This window comes from Ctenocephalides felis, unplaced genomic scaffold (assembly GCF_003426905.1).
Source record: "Ctenocephalides felis isolate EL2017-DRISC unplaced genomic scaffold, ASM342690v1 CF-g0.4_SCAFFOLD_01886, whole genome shotgun sequence".
Taxonomy (NCBI): domain Eukaryota; kingdom Metazoa; phylum Arthropoda; class Insecta; order Siphonaptera; family Pulicidae; genus Ctenocephalides; species Ctenocephalides felis.
In genome coordinates, this window is record NW_020538040.1 from 105,743,117 (window position 1) to 105,763,998 (window position 20,882).

Sequence of the window (20,882 nt, forward strand, 5' to 3'; positions counted from 1 at the left end):
TTTATCTTGTTAAAGTAATGACGTACGTACTCGCATATGATTCATGTACCATGTACACAATGGTAAAAACATATTATTAACGTTTGAGTATACAATTTACAGTAGCTGTAGATAGATTCTATTGAAAATTAATATGACAAACGTATAATAGTTCTTATAACAAGGTAACATAAGATAGAGTAGAGCGGGGCTTGAAGATCCGCTGGTAAAAATGTTCACCACCAATATCTTGAAAACAAGTAAAATTAATTCTTGCGACGTTGTTATCGAGACATAACGAATGTATAGTTTCTGTCGTTGTTAGTTTTTTTGGTTGTGAGCACTATTGTTTAGTTTACGAGACTTTTATATACTTTAAGTGCACGTTGATTTATAAGATGTATTGTTAATTTTGAGTTAGATTCAACAGAGTTTTTTATATAACCTTTATAATATCTCACATGCCGGTGGGGTAAAAAGACCAGCTGGATCTCTACCCTGGCAAAGGTATGAACAATAAAAAATAGTAAATAAAAAAATAAAGTTAAAGAAAGCAATTTTACAAGAGATAAAATAAATTAACAGTTATTCCAACTCTGCTTATGAATATTTCTGACGGAATACCAGATCAAGGTTATATACGGTGTAACCTTTGCAAAAGTGTGCCAATGAAAGTTTTATTTCACATTGGTTCAATAATTTACTTAAAAATACTTGATATTGCCCGATAGCTGAGTAAAAAAGACATGACATATTTTAGAAAAATAGCTAAAAATCAAATTTTTATAATTAGGAATTAATTGAGAATTTTACGGTACATAGTTCCATAGTTGTTTATTTGATACATGTTATATTATTTGTTGTGATATAGTTTTTTTGGTTTAGAGGGTATAATTGCAAGGTCAAATTGGACCTTTGTGCTCCGCTCTACCCTATATTTTTATGATATAACTGTTTGTATTTTTTCAATTGACTCGTTGATGTTTGCTATGGTAATAATTATGCGCCTGTTTTAATTATCAATTTTTATTTTGAGTCCAGTCATTGAAGCTTAAATTAGGGAAGAATCCCGGAATTCGAGATACCCAACCCTGAAGTTGTCTTAAAACCTACATATGGTATGGTGTCAATACTTTAGGGTTTCAATATACAAGTATTTACAAACTTACAGTTGGGTATCTCGAATTTCGAGGTGAACTTACTATAATGACTGGACTATTTATATTTCTATGTATTGCTTACTTCAATTGCGTCAAAGGGCGTTTCTCTGGCTTAGTGGTTAGAGCTTTGGCATTTTCAGGTCCGACACCTGCTTTGTTAGTTCAGCTGCATTATCTGTTTCCTCGCCCATCTCGGACATCCCGATGTCAAGTAGCACAGACATTGAAAATTTACATAGCAATAAGTTTTCAAGAGAACATAGCCTTTGGGAGCTATGCTGAAACAAATTAAATATCATATAATTAGAGGAACTCTAACTAGATGGTATTGGTATTTTGCTTTGAGGCAAGTTACATGAACTTCCCGAAATGTGTAAATAATCGACTTAATCAATAAAAAATAAATTAATTTATGAGTGATTATAAGTATTCCGAGTGGATTTATTACACATCATTGCAAACGAACGAACAAGTTAATTAGGAGTATTTTCTAAAAGCAAATTTTCAAAAATCAATAATTTTAATTAATCAATAATTATAATTGAACCAGTTTCCGTAGGACTTTAATGGTTTACTATGTTCAAGACCAAGTACACTATCGTTATACCAACTAAATCATCTAATTTTATTTTTAATGAACGTCAAAGAAACTAATCATTTCCTCAAACTTTGATGAATGTTTGAAATTAAACTACTTGTCGTAAGGCCGTAATAATTCAGTATGTTTTATAAGACCATGATATATATCGCCAAAAAAAGTTCCATAAAAATCGGCCTAAATTTTTTTTTTCAACAGTTAATTACAAGAAAAAGGCTCGGTAGATTTTCACCTAAAACTAATCAGTATCATTCCCAACTAATGTCTTTCGAACAGTTTTTAATTTTTTAAAATCGGCTCGGTAGTATGAGCTTAAATGTGGACGAAAGGTGTAACACTTTTTTCCAAATTACAAAGAAACGGCTCGGCCGATCGTCGCACAAAACTGAGAAACGATAATCCTCATCGAGATACATCAAATACTTTTTAAATATCTGAAATCGGTTCAGGCGTTTTTGAGCAAACGTTGATGAAAGTTCTAATTTTGACAAATGCCAAAAAGACCATACTAATTTTTGCAAACTTTGACGAATTTTTAAAGCTAAACCAGTTGTCGTAGGGCCGTAATATTTTAGTATGATCTAGAAGACTATGGTATCTACAGTCAAAAAAATAATCAAATCGTCGAAATTTTTTTTTAAACTTTATTACAAGAAAACTGCCCGGCCGATCTCTACCAAAAACTAATCAGCACGATTCCCAACCAATATCTTTCGAACGGTTTTTGAATTTTCAAAATCGATTCAGAATTGCGGGCTAAAACGTAGACGAGAAATTTTTCACTTTTCTGCGATTTATAAAGAAACGGCTTGGCCGATCGTCGCACAAAACTGACAAACAATAGTCCTCATCGAGATACATCAAGTGGCTTTTAAATTTTTGAAATCGGTCCAGCCGTTTTCCAGAAAACGTCGATTTACGGCAAAAAATCTGTTCACATACACATACACACGCACACATACTTTTTCCAAATTTGGTCTCATTCGATTCAGAATGCCTTGAAACGTCGAGAAAACATAAAATTAGCAATTTGGATTTTTTGATGAAAACATAAACTTCTTCGGGAAGTTAATAATAAAACATTTCAAATAGAGATAGGAATACCGTTGGGTTCACTTTTAAAACGCTACTTACGGATATTATTATGTTAGAATATCATGATAATAGCTTATAAAAATCTTAAATTCTGATTACTGCAAAAGTAGTAGAAAAATATATATATAGAGTGTTACACTCACATTCAATTTGTAAAATGAATTCAAGTTTTCATAGCAAATAATCAAGTTGAAAATGTTTGTTATTTAGAAAAAATATTTGCATCATTTTATTTTGGTACAAATGCACGAGCGATTACGTGCGATAATCGTCTCCGTCATTGCCCAATGCATATCTTATAGAAATATTTAGTAAATAAACAATTAAACAATTTTATCAGCATGTGGCGTAATATAAATTATAAATCCGTTCTATTCGATAATAAATATGATGTTCGTGTAAGTTCAAGGTCGCGTTCGGGCGCGTTCAGTCCCGACACTTTCGGCCTCTCGGCGGGTTCCGTTCGCGGAACATTTGCAGATTTCTATTCGACAGCGAGCGATCTAATTATGAACGCATCGAGCATCGATTTTTTTTTTCATTTACGAATTACTAGTCGATGATTCGATAATCAATTATAGATTGAAGAACGTGGAAAATCGAAGAAAATTGCGAGTCGATTTTTAAACACAGCTATGTTTAAATGTTCGATGTTAGATTTGAGTAGGGGAGACTGGGTACGGCTGTGCCATTTTTTTGATCAGCAATATTTAGTTAATTTACCAGTAAGCTGGGAGAAAAGTAAATTAAATGGTAATTTGAACATTTTTCTACGTGCAAATACTGAAATACTGCCCCTAAATACGATGAATAAGTCACAAAATCAAATCAAATAAGAAATAGGCGAGTGTCACAATCATCCACATTAAAATAGATAAACTAGTGGTGCATTTGATTTTTTTTTTAATTTTTGAAAAAAAAAATACCTCTTTGAAAAATTTGAATTTGTCTATACATACTTTAAAATATTTTAAAAATTTAAAGCTGCATAGAAACGAAATATTTTGAATTATTCAAATTGGTTGATCTGTGTTCTCGAAATAGTCGACGAAAAATTGTATCCGCACATACATTCACACATGTACGCACACACACATACATCCACTTTTTCTAAAGTATGCCAAAATGTTCAAAAACCTTCGAAACGTAAAGATATATAAAAAATTTCATTTTCGATTTTTTTGCGATTACTATAACTTGCCCTACGGGAAGTTAATAACATGTTCAAACAAACATACTGCATCCTTCTCTCTTTGGACCCTATGTCAAAATCAGTATAGTTTAGCGGTTTGGCGACTGTCACTACAGTACCCTGGCACAACCGTAACCAGTCTCTCCTACCGCAAGAAATCATACCATCTTTATGTATTCAAAATTATACATACCACTGTCATATTATAATTTTGACAAAACTTCGAACACAAAGTCTTAATATTGTAAACAAGTAAAGTGAATGAATAATAATATTAATGTTCCGTACAAACCCTTTGACAATAGGCCATCAAAATCGTACACCAGAATTCTTGAAAAATGTAGAGATTCCATTAAGAATGCGTAAATTATCTTGGAATAAACTTGGATAATAAATTAACATATAACTTAAAAAAGATCAAATAATCCTGAAAACAACAGTTTGTTGATTCAAATTGGCGGTCGAAAACAAACTACTTCTTTATAAATCAAATTAAACTTATATGGAAATACAGATCAGAGTTACGAGGTTGCTCTTCTAGAACAAACGTATCGTTTATGCAGATATCACTGAAAAAATCCTCAGAGTAATCCTTGGTATGTAACCAATCAACTTGATTAAACAATGAAATATTCTATAATGATCTACATGTGCAAAGTATACAAAAAATAATCACACTAATAGCAACAAAACACAAAAATGCATTAGGAAACCACTTTAACCGGGTAGTGGACAGAGATGGGAGCTCGCCATTGGATAGCTCCTGATTAGTAAATAAAATAATATTATTGGATATTAAGTTAATCATCATAAATAGACTCTGGCTTAGCTTATAGAAATATTGTTTATATCTGATCGCTAAAATAAAGTTTAAAAAAACCTGTGACGACAACCCTAGCTGTTATTACATAAAAAGATGTAGTATGCACGATTGGATCAATGGAATATCTGTAATATAAATGCGATTATATATTAGATCGTAATGATAAATAATATGCATCATATTAGAGTCAAGATATCGAATATCAAAGTCATATTAATAAGGTTCCATGTGAACGCTTTGGGTACGAAACTGTAAAGTTATTGCATAAAACAATGTAATATGTAAACGAGAAAATTAAAAAAAAATGCTAATGAGAGTGTGTTAAAATATATGTATGAGAGCTATGTTGAAATATATTATTTACGTATTATCCTACTAAAATTTTTTATATATATATATATATATATATATATATATATATATATATATATATATTTATATATATATATATATATATATATATATACAGTACAGGCCAAAAGTTTCCGGACACATGAAAAAAATCTCATTTTCTGAGTTTTTAGCTATATTTTTCATATAAAAATAATTTTATTCAAGTTAGTTTTGTACATTCTACGTAGTATTAATATTTAGTGACTGATTTGTAACCAATTTGTGAGAAATGATGGACTAATTAGCAATGAAAATGTTAAAATGTCACAGTCGATTTTCCTGAATATGACCACCCTTTGCTTTGATCACTGCAGCGCATATTTTTGGTAATCTTTTGACGAGTTTTTGCAATGTTTGCGTAGGTATGTTCTTCCAGGACTCGTTAAGGCAATTTCACAAGGCAGCAAGGCTGGTTGGATGCAAATCAGTCAGACAAATGCACAACAGTTTTATTGGATCAAGATCCATTATTTGAAGTATTTTTTCGACTTGTTTTTGCTTCAAATAATTGGCACAGAGTCGGGAAGTGTGTTTAGGGTCATTATCTTGTTGAAAAATAAATTTTGGACCAATTAAATTAAGACCAGATGGAATGGCGTGGCGCTGAAGTATGGTATGATACTGTTCTTTCTTTAAAGTTCCATCTATTTTGACAAGCGATCCGACTCCATTGAATCTAAAACAACCCCAAGCCATCACTGAACCACCACCGTGCTTCACCTTTGGCGAAATACACTTAGAATTGAGTCTTTCATTACCCTTCCTACGTCGATGATTTCCGAAAAGTTCGAATTTTGACTCATCCGTCCATAAAACTGATTTCCATTGATCGATGATCCAATTTAAGTGGGTTTTGGCAAAATGCAATCTCTTTTGTTTATTTACTGTTCGCAGAAGTGGTTTTTTGAGTGTCCTGCACAATCGCCGGATCTTGATCCAATAGAGCTGTTGCGGGACGAGCTTAAATGCCTCGTGAAGGATTTGCATCCAACCAGCCTTGCTGCCTTGTGAAATTGCCTTAACGAGTCCTGGAAGAACATACCTACGCAAACATTGCAAAAACTCGTCAAAAGATTACCAAAAATATGCGCTGTAGTGATCAAAGCAAAGGGTTGGTCATATTCAGGAAAATCGACTGTGACATTTTAACATTTTCATTGCTAATTAGTCCATCATTTCTCACAAATTGGTTACAAATCAGTCACTAAATATTAATACTACGTAGAATGTACAAAACTAACTTGAATAAAATTATTTTTATATGAAAAATATAGCTAAAAACTCAGAAAATGAGATTTTTTCATGTGTCCGGAAACTTTTGGCCTGTACTGTATATATATATATATATATATATATATATATATATATATATATATATATATACATATAATCTATTAACCAGTTATGTGTGTTCTAAGGTCATTTTTATCAACTTGTACGTGCAACTTGTCATAAGTGTTGAATTAATCTTATTTCAATATGTAGAATCGTAGTATCATACATATTTATTAATAAATATTATTTTACATACGCTCTACGGAGATAAACAATTGATCACATCATTTGGTGAACATGCTATATCAACAAATCCATCGGTGTGAAACTGATTAAATATTAATAAACCTGAATTTATATTTATCAAAAATGACATGAAAATTTGCCTAATATTCTAGCTAGAAACTTTTTCGAACCCGCTCGTAACAGAAGATTAATAAAATCGAATCAACAAAAATAAATTAGTCTTTTTTTTCTTTAAATTGTGCTTTATAAATATTTGATTCAATATCTCATGTAAAAAGGATAGTCCTAAAATAAAGCTTGTGGTGTATGGCATCGCGCCTCAAGGCAAATTGATCAAACTTCCTATTTTTTTTTAAATTTTGATGGTCTTGAAAAGTAAATTTATATAAAAATTTTCATTTTCGAATTTTTTTCTTTCTACGGGAAGTTAAATAATCTTACAAAATATTACAAACTGCAATTTTTTGTCTTTGTACGCAATAAACCTTAAATTTATGCGATTACGATAAAATTATCTATACAATGTATTTTTATCTGTTATTCCACTATAGAACGAAAGAAAAAAATCTTCAAAGTTGAAAAAATATGTTGAGAAAAATATTACAAAGGATATGGACGATGCTTTCGTATTGAAACTTTGAACATAAAAAATTTATCCATATCTTCATTAATATTTCTCCCAACATATTGTTGTCTATTCCAATATTACAAATAGCATAACTGCCTGTACTTTAGGGCAAAAACATACTTGTTAATGGTTGTTACATTTCCCAGATTATGTGCCCTTCGGTACAATTAAGGCCAATTACGCTTTGAGAAATAAATGAAATTAGTAAACGTAAATTTCAATATACTATATTGAGAAATAATGTTTTTTATTTAGTACATGGCAATACATACATTAACAGTTTCAATCGTCCCTAATTAATCATATATTTTTCTATATAATTTCTGGTAATTTATTACAAAATTTTAATAAAAATAATATTTAATATTTAGTTTCAATGTAAAATTTAGATAGAGCTAGCTCGTAGGTAAGTAAGTGGCTAGAGCGACGAAGTCTGAACCAGATGGAACAATCCCGAATTCGATACTCGTTTCAAGTAGACTGATCGGTTTTCATTTGAAAATATAAATATCAATATATTTCCAAGTAAAAATTTCCCGTACTGTTTGGGTTGCCATCTATAAAAAACCAGTCGTAGTTTTTGAGTAATTTATCACAACAGCATATAGAACCCTTAAGTTCTGATCGCTGTTCAAACAAAATAAAAAATTCAATTATTTTTGCAGTAGTTGGCTTTAATTATTTGTATCTCGCGTTGTATAAATTCGATTGTGATCTACTAGGCAATATTAGAAAGATGAAATTTGGTACTAAAAAAAGATTCTTGACAATTTTGTAATTAATTGATTTAGTTTTGTTTGAGCGCGAGTCAAAAATTGGCTAGCAAAGAGAAAATACGCTATGTTCTACACGTTTTGTTTGCAAAAGGCAAAAATGCAAGCTATGCGGCTGAAAGAGTGAAAAGTGTTTATATTTCTGATACATTAAAAACCAATTACGTGCAATTTTGGTTTCGTCGATTCATTCGGGTAATTTCGATGTCAAAGACACACCCGCATTAGAAGGCCAATTGTCAAAATTATCGACCACCTGTTCCTGCGAACAGTTTAACTGGTGAAAAATGCGTTTCAAGAGAGGTTTGTAAAAATCGACTGTTTCAATCGATTATTTGCCAATAAGGACGAGGATGTTATGAGAGAGGCATAATATTATTGCCTTCAAAATGGCAACAAATTATCAAACAAAACGGCCAATAATTGACTTAAATCGGATCATTTTAACTATAATAATTAAAGCCTTCAATTTTATGCGAAAATAATGGATTTCATTTTACTTCACCTAATATAATAGTCACAAACAAATGTAACATCGATAAGTTAATTTGATGTTGAATTATAGCAATAATAAAAAAAAATCGGCCGTTACCATAGATAAACAAATATAAAATAAAGTGGTCATTACACATGTAATTGAATTAATTAAATTATCCCGATTACTCTTTAATTACGATGATGTCTGTGTTCTGATTAAAATTCGCAATATTGGTGAATTAATGGGTCTGTGTTATGAATAAGATTACTTCGTTATCTTAGTTGGATGCGATCGGTCACGTTCTCTTGGACTCCTATTACTTGTAATGTAAATAGTTTAACAAGCAGAAACGCGATGAAATTACGGAAAATTACGAATTAGTATTTTAGTTGTGTTAGTAATGCTAGTGTTTTAATTCACTGCTATCGAAAAGAAAGAAATGTATTTGAGTACATTTTCTTATATCATATATAATATTAGTTTTCTCACCGATTGTTTCTGTTACCGTGAATTACCTACGTAAAAGGACAATTTGTTTTTCAACATTTTCAGACAAGCTACAAAAATTTCAGATAACCTAGAACATCTTCAGACAATTTGTAACTTTTTCAGATATTTTAAAACATTTTGAAGCAATTTACAACATGTTCAGATAATTTGTATTGCATCAATAATAATATTAGCTTCATCGCCTATATTTGTTAAATTTTAGTTTACCATAAATTATGTAAAAGGACAATTTGATTCAATTGCCATCATTTTTAAAATTGTATAGCAATATATGAATTAATAGCAATGTAGAATATACCGATAAAAACATTGAATTTTTCATAAAACGTTCTAATTTAAAACTGTTTACTTTCGCTCGAAATGATTTTTATCAGGTTTGTTATTTCTTTGGATTGTTTCCAATATAAGCTTTGGCAACTTTGCGGATTTAAGTTATTATGACAATTCAAGGTTTCAAAAAAGATAATGGCATTCACATAAATCTTAAATTTTTGATATATTTATTTGCAGACAGACATTTGTCATAAGGTTGTATTGCCTTTGTGCTTTAAATAGATATCTTAATGAATAAAACAGTAGATGTTCAAAGTGTTAGTAAAGGACAACATTGTACATATCTTATTTTGATTTTAGAGTACCGGGATTTAAAAATATGTTTAAGCAATAAATAGTAATCACCAAGTAATAATGAAAAGTTGCTTTTGGTGAATTCAACATATCATCGATTTTATGTGTTTCTTCAATATCATTTCAAACGATCTCCATACACATCGATTAATTTCTTTCATTGGATTAAGGAAGACATTTTAACTTACATTTTGTGTAAATAAAAAATGGCGAAAGTGCTACTTATTATATTTCATATTCTCTACCAATTAAAACTTGTTAAATAAAATCAATTGAACTTTTTCAAAATCAAATATTGTTAAATCTGCTTTTAAAATAGGATAGATCGGGTTTAAAGGTCTCGGGTAAAAAGGGCCACCACCGATATCTTAAAAACAAGTTATGTTAAGAACTTTTTAACAACAATATTTGAAAGTAGAAGGAAAAAGATGTATAACTAGCCATCATCTTGATCCTTGCTACGCCGCTATCAGGAGATAAACTACAATGTTTGAAAATCCGTAACAAAAGTATTTTCTTCCGTTATTAGTTTTTTGATTCTGTGATTTAATTTACAGACCTTAACATATTTTTTAAGTTTACGTTATCTAAATGTTTATAAGATGTATTGTTATTTTTAAATTAGTTTCAACAGTTTTTTTAATGTAACCTCTATGAAACTTACATGTGTGTGGGGTAAAGACCATGTGAGCCTTTATCCTGGTAAAGATGTAAACAATGAAAAATTATAAATAAACAAATAAATTATGTTAATAAAAAAGCAATTTTACAAAAAATAAGTTAAATAAATAGTTAATTCGAAACTGTACATAATTATTTCTGACAAAATACCAGATTTAGGTTATATAAAATATTATCTCTGTAAAAATGCAAATTTATATTTTGTATTGATTGAATAATGTAACTATTATTTAGTAAAATTCTTCTTAAATCACAAATAAGACATTGTACCTCTTTCGTCCTGGCGCCTCCCAATTTACCCTGCCTATGGGTTAAAAAGGACCAGGTAACCAATTTTTGAAAAACAACAAAAAAACGCATTTTTACAATGATGAATTATCTGGGAGGTTCACTCAACATTGTCAGATATGTTGTTCGTTTGGTATGTGTTACTTGTTGTCATATCAAAGTCAAATTGAACCTTTGTGCCCTGTTCTACCATATATAATACTTTTCCGGTTAAAGTATAAAGTTGAGAGCACGAAATATAATTTAGAATTATTTTTCAATCAATCTATTGATTAATTTATTAACTTCCCGTAAGGTAGTAATAGTAATGGGCCGAAAATCGAAAATGAAACTTTTTGCATTTCTCTCTACAGTTTGAAGGTTTCTGAACATTTTGGCATACCTCAGAAAAAATGGATGTGTGTGTGTGTTTTGTGTGTCCGCATTTTTTCGTTCACGTTTTCGGGCGCACGGATCAACCGATTTGAATAGTTCAAAAAAACATTCGATTCTTATTGAAAGGGAGATGTGCTGATTAGTTTTTGACAAAGGCAGGTCCAGCCATTTAGAAGATACAGAGATAAATGTACCAAAAATGGCAGTTTCTGAGAGAATTAAGCATCCGGCTTCAATGATTCAAAAAACTTTCTGCTTGTGTTGACGAAATAATTGCTTTTGAAAAAAAAGTTTTATTTCAATTTTTTTTTTGAATCTATCTGAAAATAATTCAGATTTCAATTTTATTTCTGGTTAAAGTTCTAAAGCTCACTTATATACTTTAAGTGAATAATTTTAATTTTGTAATTTAGTTTATATAATTCTTATAAATATTAGACAATATTACAGAATTTATAATAATCTGTTTCAAAACATTTAATATTTCTCGAACATTTCATTGCGGTACGGGAAGTTCCAGCAATATGCCTTAAGGCACGATGCCATACACCACTATTTTATTAATTGCATAGAAAAATCACATAAATTATATCATACTCGTCGACTGCCTTATAGTATTGTTTACGGTGTATGTATGTATATAGTGTTAAATCTGCCTTTGGTTGTTACTACATTCAAAAGTTTTTGGAGAAGAGAGAAAATACTTCCCGATTAATGCAACATATCCAATAACCTTTCGCATAATTGAAATCAAACCGCGATCTGCACGCTAATAACGTCATTATTCAACAAATGAAAATAAAATTAATATATAATATTTTCCATGAAAACAACACATTCGGCCAGTGTGTGCTGTTTATTTGTTGTTTGTTGTTTGCGAGACAGAGGGGCCTCCGAGTAGTCCGTGAGAGTAGGCAAGAGGCCGAGCATCAATTAGACGCCCATTATTCGCGAAGATGCGATCTACACGAATTTTTTGAATGAAGTCATATTACATCGAACATTTATGATTCTATTTTTAGATACCGTGTCTGTTTGCCGTTTGTTGTTTGGTATTGCGCCTGATTTGTTCAGGCAAGGACGACCGAACCAGAACACAAAGCCGTTTTTAAATTACTTATTATGAACATTCATATAGTTGTACGCACGTATTCACTTGCGTATTTTGCTCAGCCTATGAAATATATTCACACTCGCATGCATACGTGCATCTTCAATTATATACACGCCTGTGTATATATGTATATGTGAATATATGTATATTATAGCTTTCGATGTTATTGCTAATTTTTTTACTTTTATTGTTCAATAACAATATATATATATATATATATATATATATATATATATATATATTCCTACATAAATATAGCTTACCTCTCTTCCCGATCTTTATTGATCAGTTTTTAGTTCGCAAACATCGATTCCAACGCATCGGTTTCTGGCCGGCGGTTTCCTGTATTTTTTTCTCGGGTAACTCTTCCCAAATCGGCACTCTTCTTTGCTCTCATCCCTTCAATCTTTCCATCAGTGTTTCGATGACGTTATGCAGGCCGACATGGGTCTAATCCACTCTATTCCTGTTTTTTCTAGTTTTTTCTAGTTGATTTCTATTTTCCCAGACTTTCATTTCCCTTTGAGCGTTTTTTCGACCACCTACTCCAAATACACATTGAATAGATCGGTTGACGTACTCTTCTTCCGATTTCTAACGCAGTTGATATTGTCTTAGGTCAGCCTCACCTTGTGTCCCGTAGTTTTTACTTATTCTTAGATTTTTACAATCGATACCAATAGTCCTCAATGTCCCATAAGCATGTTCGAGGCCTCTATGGAAGGCTTTGCTAGTCTATAAAAGCAAGATATTTATCATCTCCGGTTTCAAATTCATCAGTCGATCACTTCCTAAGTTCATATTCAGCAGACTTCTTTTTGTTTTGTTCCTGACTATAATTGCTACTCCACTCCTCTTAAATGAAACAGTATGAAACCGTATGCCGCGATTTCGTTGTACCCTTTCCCACTTACAATCAGTCCGATAAGGTCTACTTCATAGTTGTCAATTTTTCTGTATTTTATATCCAGTTTACCTCTTCTGAGCTCTGTGCCAACGTTGCTGATCTAAAAAGCAAATCCATCACAAGTTTATTGCTATTTTCAATACAAGAAAATTAGGAGGTCTCAATTGCGGAACATTATGTGGTAAAAAAGATATCATTTGATCCCTTTTCTTGTAGATAATTTTCTTTTCCACGTCACAGCGATCTAGACCGTTTGATTTTGATGTATTTTGGGCATAATTTGTTCTGTAGCTGCTGCCAATACGGGTGTCGCTGCTTTATGACAACAGCCAACTCACTTAGCCGAATTAACTGTTGCCAGCAATTCGTTGCCCGCTCCCCACGACGTGGACGTGGAGTTGGTTCGGGGAGCATTTGTATAGAATAGAAAAGCATAGAATAGAATAGAACTTTATTAAAATTCAATAGTTACAATTTATGTCATTTACAATACATAATTATTCTAATAAATCATTTATAAAATAATACGGATTATTTAGTAAATAATTTTTAACAATATTTTTAAAATTGTTCCATCCATCAGAAAGCTTATTATAGACCTTGGCTCCTAATAAAGTTCTTAGCGATGATTTAAGTTTGATTTTTGGACATATCAAAACAAATAAATGATTAGTTTTATCAGCATCCACCGCAATCGCTTGTTTATATATATATAATGTATAATATATAAATATATATATATATATATATATATATATATATTAAACAAAGCAAATGAATGCTCATAAACAATCTAAGTCGTTGTGGTTTTTGGTTGTTATATAGAATAGTAGAAATAGACAATTTTTAATTAAGAATGCGTATATTTGTTTACTAAAAATCAAAAGGATATACAAGTGAATATTTCGTGTCAAAGAATTTCACTCATTTCTTTTTTTAAATATTGATAATATAGATCATTTTTAATTAAGAATGCGCATATTTGTTTACTAAAAATCAAAAGGATATACAAGTGAATATTTCGTGTCAACGAATTTCACTCATTTCTATTTTTAAATATTGATAGTTTGGTTGAAACACCTGTTTGCTACTACGTGTTGATTCTTCAATAAACATTTCTTGTACATATTGTAATATTTGAATTCCTTGCATTTGGTATTTGTTGTATTGCTAAAATTGATATGAAATGTGTTAAGTTTAATAATATAGTCATATATTGAGTATCAGATATTTTAATTAGCCACTGAATAATATATAATATATATATATATATATATATATATATATATGTGTGTGTGTATGTATGTGTGTGTGTTTTGTTTTATTTTACATAGCAAGCTATACAACAAGTACATTCGGCCACTATCACAGTTAATTTAATATGACGGCGTGTAAAGGATAGCTATCCTGTTTAGCACCTTCTGCAAATAGAGCATTTATATATTTTATGTATTTTTTTTATTATTATCTCTTTTATTTACAACTGTGCAGTAAAGGACATTCAATAAATTTGATGAATTTACAATAGTCGGCCGAAAAGGGACATTGTATACTACATTGGCATGTCGAAAAAAACAACTCAGTAGTTGTTTTTATTTTATGTAATTTGACGTAATAATTCATTACAGCTTTTATTCTTAAGTCGCTTTGGTGGTAAAGAGAATTATATATATATATATATATATATATATATATATATGGCAAGATAGTATAAGTTCTTTATTAAAAATAATAAAATATATAATTTTGGACAGCACTTTCATTTATATTCATAAAACTGCCCGATGCTATCATTGCAGATTTGATTTAATGAATTAAAACGAATGGTGACGTTTGTTCCAGGTAGCAAATGGCAGTCCCGACGCAAAATCCTGACGCCCGCCTTCCATTCGACCGTCCTGCAGGAATTCTGCGCCGTCTTCGGGGAACAAGGCAACGCGCTCGCCGAGCGTCTGGCCGACGAGTGCGACAGACAAGAAACGGACATCTGCCCTTACGTTACCGATTTCGCTTTGCATTCAATATGTGGTAAGCGATCTATACATTGTAGGCACACATTCACATTATATATATATATATATATATATATATATATATATATATATACAGGGCCGGTCCTGGGGTCCTCAGCGCCCGCGTGCAAGATTTGTTCTAGACCCCCCCCCCCAAATAACTTTAACTGTTTTAACATTTATCATTAAAATTATATGAATATTTACGTAAATTCACACTAAAAATTAGAAATAATCTAAAAGCGTATAAAATACATTGATTTTAATTTTATTTAGAAAATCGAAGCGATTTGCGCGGGTTGACCATAATAAAATATTTTATATTTTCATATTTTCATATTACATATTTTTTATATGTAATATTAATATTTGGATTTTGAAACATTTTACTTATTTCATTAAACTCATTTTCATTTTTAAACATTACATTAATTTTTCATGTTAGATTTTTTAAATTTTATTTTAATTTCGTTTTCATTATTTACAATATCCAAAATTGCATCAGTAACTTATTGATATCGTGAAGCCAAATTGTATTCATGTTTACTTTCCCATCTGATTCAGAATATCAGATTGTTGTTTTAAAGTTAAATTTTTGACGTATTTTAAAAGATGCAAAGAAATTACATATTTCCTGAACTATATCGAAAACAAAACACAATTATATTTGTATCTGTATTATTTCTGCTTAGTTAATAATTAAATTTAGTATGGAAAAAAGCTCACAAGTTTCGTTTCTAATTAAATTTTGCTACCATTTATCATATTTGCTCCATTTCCATAAACCACGCATGTCTTCAAAGTTCAAAGTTAATCAGATGCGAAACATTTTCAACAAATACAAAAGTTACAATTAAGTTTCTCGGTCTTATAGTCATTTTCTAAGCACTGACTTCCCATTTTCCATTTTTCTCTATTATAATTTGTATATATTTTGTTTAACAAGTTCCGTTCAAACTAAATCACCTCGCAATTTTTCGTCAAATGCCCAATAATTTAAACTTTCGTTTGCGCTTACGGTATTGAAAACTAGATAATTTCTTTTTCTATTCCACATTAACTTTGATCGAAGGAAAATTTAATAAGTTTATTAAATAATAAGCAGAACAATGATTTACTAATTTGCATGAGTAATTAATTGTTTCTACAGATATCACATTGCAAACTGAATATGCTTTCTGTTTCTACGTATCCAAAGTTAAGTTAGATTGTTTATTATAATCTATTATAAAATAATAATCTATAAAAAATACGAATAATATATTATAAATTTCGTTTCCGAATCTTGTTTTAGCGCCCCCTAAGGCGTGCGCCCGCATTTTCTGCATGCATATATATATATATATATATATACATATATATATATATATATATATATATATATATATTAAAGAAGAAATAAAAATTACCATTGTAAGACAAGTTAATGAAATAGTGAGAATATAAATATTTATTCATCATAATTATCTATCTGTCACAAACAATTAAAATTATATATACTACTGATATGTACAAATATGAATAAGACTTCATTTAAAGCTTTTGAAATCTTTATCTCTTCTTCCAAATCTAATTCATACCCATCAAACTAATGCTTCTTGGATGCAATGCAACTATGCCAACGCTCTTTCCAAGTTTCATGATACTTTTATACTAGTCTTCCTTAATAGCCATTAGTTCCTTCTTCGATTCGGCTTTTATGTCTTCAATCAACTCAAAACGATGTCCACTCAACGATCTTTCGAGTCACACAATTCAAAATCAGGTGAATACGGTGGTTGCGGAACGATATTGGTTATTTTTTTGGTGAAAAGAACGAGTGCAATGTGCGATGGTGCATTATTGTAGTGCAAAAACGACTTTCAAAATGGTTCTGACTGACCCATTTGAAATTTCAACAATATCAAAGCTTTCTAGTAGTCGTTCGACGAATTTGCAGCGCCAAGTCTTTGGTTTTGTTGACGTGCAGCTTATGAGTACATGTTTTGATAGGGTTCGTCTTCAACGCGCTGTCGACCTTCTTTAAATAATTTGTGCCAAGCAAAAACATTTGGTTTTGACTTTAACTTTTCACCAAATACCTTCTGCAATACATTCTGAATATTTGCACTGCTGATATTTCATTTCGGGCGCAACACTTAATGCAACTTCTTTGTTATATAATTTCAGACATTAATTTGATAATTATCAAAATCGAAGAAACAACTTTCGAGCACTTAAAGCGTAGCTACTACACCAATGAAATAGTGAAATGAACCAATAGACGTAAAATTTGACACATATGTCAATAAACCAACTTAAAAATAAAAACATTTACCCGAATTGTTAAGCCTGGAACGTTTAAATTGAGAAGTCTTACTCAAATTTGTGCACACTATTACACTCTATATGCCTTCTTTCAGTGAGCTTATTTATTAAATTACTCTTTTCTTCAATTTTGTCATGTGGGAAATTAAAAAAAATGTAGATTTGATATTATTAACTTGGCAGAGTTACGCTCGTGGTAGAAATATGTATATTATAGAACATGTGTTAACGCCTATTATTGCTATCCTTAGGCTTGTGTTTTAACCATTAACGAACCATAAACATGTGTTAACGCCTAAGAATAGCAATAATAAACCCTCATCCATTATTATACTATTTCAAATTAAAATAATCCATATTATTGTCATGCATTCTGTTCCTAAATATATCATCCTGCAATTAACCTATATTTCTAAGAAACTCGGATCACCTGTACCCGGTTTAATTCTACGTACCATGGAATCACCAGTTAATACCTGATTGGTCAAAAACGCAATGGGATGTCGCTTGAGCCCACAAAAACGAACTAATCAGAAAAATTATATAAAATTATAAAATTTTTATAATCAGTCTTAAATCAACACTCAAAGGAGTATTAATTCAAAATTCAACTAAGTAACAGTATTAATTCAAACTTCAATTAAGTAACATAACATCTATAAATCTTAATATCGTATTATTTCATTTAAATATACAACAATTAAACTACTTATCATCTTTTAATCGGTCTGATATAGCCATTATCTAAATATATCTGGTCGTTCAAAATATAAGCAAAGTGTAAATTTTAATACAGTTCGGCAGCATCTCGGTGGATCACGAACTTCTAAACATTTTTGTAATCTATCTTATCACAACAACATGGAACTAAGCCAATTTGAACTATTTCAAAATGATATTAAAAAATAGTTTGATTTTATATTACCAATTCCTAGAACTCATTCATATTTAATAGATCAAGTTCCAGGAGTTTCGACGATATGGCGAACAGAGTGCTGGTAAATTCAATTTGACTAAAATCCTATATACAAAAAGTATATGATATGTTGTATCCATATTATTTATAAATAATTCATTTTCGAATTGCTGATTAGATTCAAATTGAGTTGTTATAAGATTCACTCTAAATAAGCTTTTTAAATATTAGAGAGAATCTTTCGAATTTTTGTTTGCTTGATATTGGCTCTGTATTACTATTAACAGTAAAATTATGATATAAAAATTAAATATAAAATTAATTAAATATAAAAATATAAAATTATGATATAGAAACGATTTTAAATATTGTCGTCTTAATAATCTATCTATCTATCTGTCTATTTGTATGTACGAATGGTGCACAGCTCACGATAGAAGATTAATAATAAAAGAACATTTCTGTTTACTATGTGAACTTGTATAATATTCAAAAGTAATGCACTCCTTTCATTTATATAACATTGAGTAATCATCATCCGAGACAAAAATTTTAATTATTGTATTAGAAAACTTCATCGACATAGATCGGCATGAAGAAGTATCCAGGCCGAATACCTCTGCTTTGTATACACCGACTTATTGTTAGTTATAACGACGGAAAATATGTAATAAATGTATGAAAAAAAAAGCATTGAAAAGGCTATTGCTGTATCTGCCGTATTCCCCCATTACACCCCATTGGAGTGGCACCAAAGTGAGTAAGCAAAAATCAAGAAAAACTTCACAAATTTTCCGTAGAGGCAGAAACTTGAGAAAAACTAAAGTTTAAAATCAGCAATGAATGATTTAGTATACCAGTTTGCAGAAACAGGCAAGAAATGTGTGTATTTAATTTGAATTGATCAAAAAGTTGTAGTAAGTGACGCATAATTATGATAGATAAATATTGCATTTAATTTTATAAAATTTTTTTGTAAAAAATCTTTGCCCTTTCTAAGGACTCAAAACTAAATTTTTATACGAAGCCCCGCCAAGGCACACTACAGATTCACAGATATACATGTGTATTAATGTATAATTCTGTAGTTTTAATATATGTATTCTGATGTTTCGTGCTATTTTACGCAAGACCAAAATATTCATTCAGACATTGATGTACACTAATTAGTTGAACCATTCATGGTTCTTCAACACCAACATTATCGGAATAAAATTAATTATAAAGGTTAAATATGTGCATCTAACTGCTCTTGACGATAAATAAAATCTAAAGAGATTCATTTGCTATCGCTTTTTTCATTAAATAAGTATCGCTAATTGGCCTCATTACTCAATAAATAAACGTATATTGATGTTTGTAATAAATTAATATGTTCTTTACAGAAACTGCAATGGGCACGAAGCTGGAGATAGCAAACGATGTCTCTTGGCAGTACAAGAACGCAATTTATAGGTTGGTACCAAAAGGCATGAAAGATAACCTCAATATTATTTAGACACACTTTCCTTTTATTACTATAAATTTATTCCAGAGTACAACATACATTTTTTGGTACCAAAACAATTTAAAAACACCTGCCGAGTTTAACTTTATAATGCGATCTGTTTATACAAAAACAATACGCTGACTGCTAACAAAATACATTAAAAAATAATATTGATTAGAAATTAGTGAATACACCCAACGGCGTATCTACAAGGAATATATAAGATAATAAATGGTATTCTGCCCGAAGGCAGGTCCATGGTGTGAGAGCCACCACATATCAATGATATCCTTTCCCTTCCTTCTCTACCATTTTCATAGTAAAATATAGTAACACAATAAGACTTTTGTGCATTTTCCTTTTCTGCTTTCATATTTCCTGATCTTGCGCCTCGGCTTTCAGTTCCCTGTATTTTCTCTTCTCGCGTAATTCATCAATCATCTGTATTCTTTTTCTTCCGTCTCCCATATATTACTATTTTACCTCCCACGTCGTCATGTAAAAGGCACTCTTTTTGCAGAATGGATCCGTTCCAGTTTCCTTTTCTTTTAATGATTGTGCACAGTACAGTTCTTTTTTCGCCGACTTGTCTTGACTTCTTCATTTGTTACCTTATTTGTACACTTTATCTTCTCTATTCGTCTCCAGCACTACATGTCAAAACTCTCCAGATAGTTTTTGTCGACCTTTCTTAGAGTATATTTGAAATATAATAACAAAAACATGCATGCAAAACATCGTGCCTTAAGGTAAATTGCTGGCACATCCCGTACCGTAATTAAAAAAAATGTACAATAATTTGTTTTGTAATATCGAAGCGCGTAAGCGCCGCGTTGCAGTCCTCAACTGTCAAACAATCGGTGTCTAATAATGAATCTTGGTACGAAACCCATAGAAATATAAATAAAAATTGTACTTATTAACAAAATCTCCAATAATTTGATGTGCATATGTCTTAATCATTTTTGACCGCCAAATATAACTTTTTTTAGTTTATTCCTTTTTATCTGCGAAAC

At 30.5% G+C, this 20,882-nt stretch overlaps 1 protein-coding gene across 1 annotated transcript in view; it reads left to right on the forward strand.

Moving 5' to 3' along the window:
- The window catches only part of LOC113377056 (cytochrome P450 4C1-like), a 43,651-nt gene that overhangs the window by 17,881 nt on the left and 4,888 nt on the right, over positions 1-20,882 (forward strand). The window contains exons 4-5 of the mRNA XM_026617234.1: positions 14,985-15,170; positions 19,763-19,832. Coding sequence (XP_026473019.1) covers positions 14,985-15,170; positions 19,763-19,832 — 256 coding nt within the window. The remainder of the gene's footprint in view (positions 1-14,984; positions 15,171-19,762; positions 19,833-20,882) is intronic.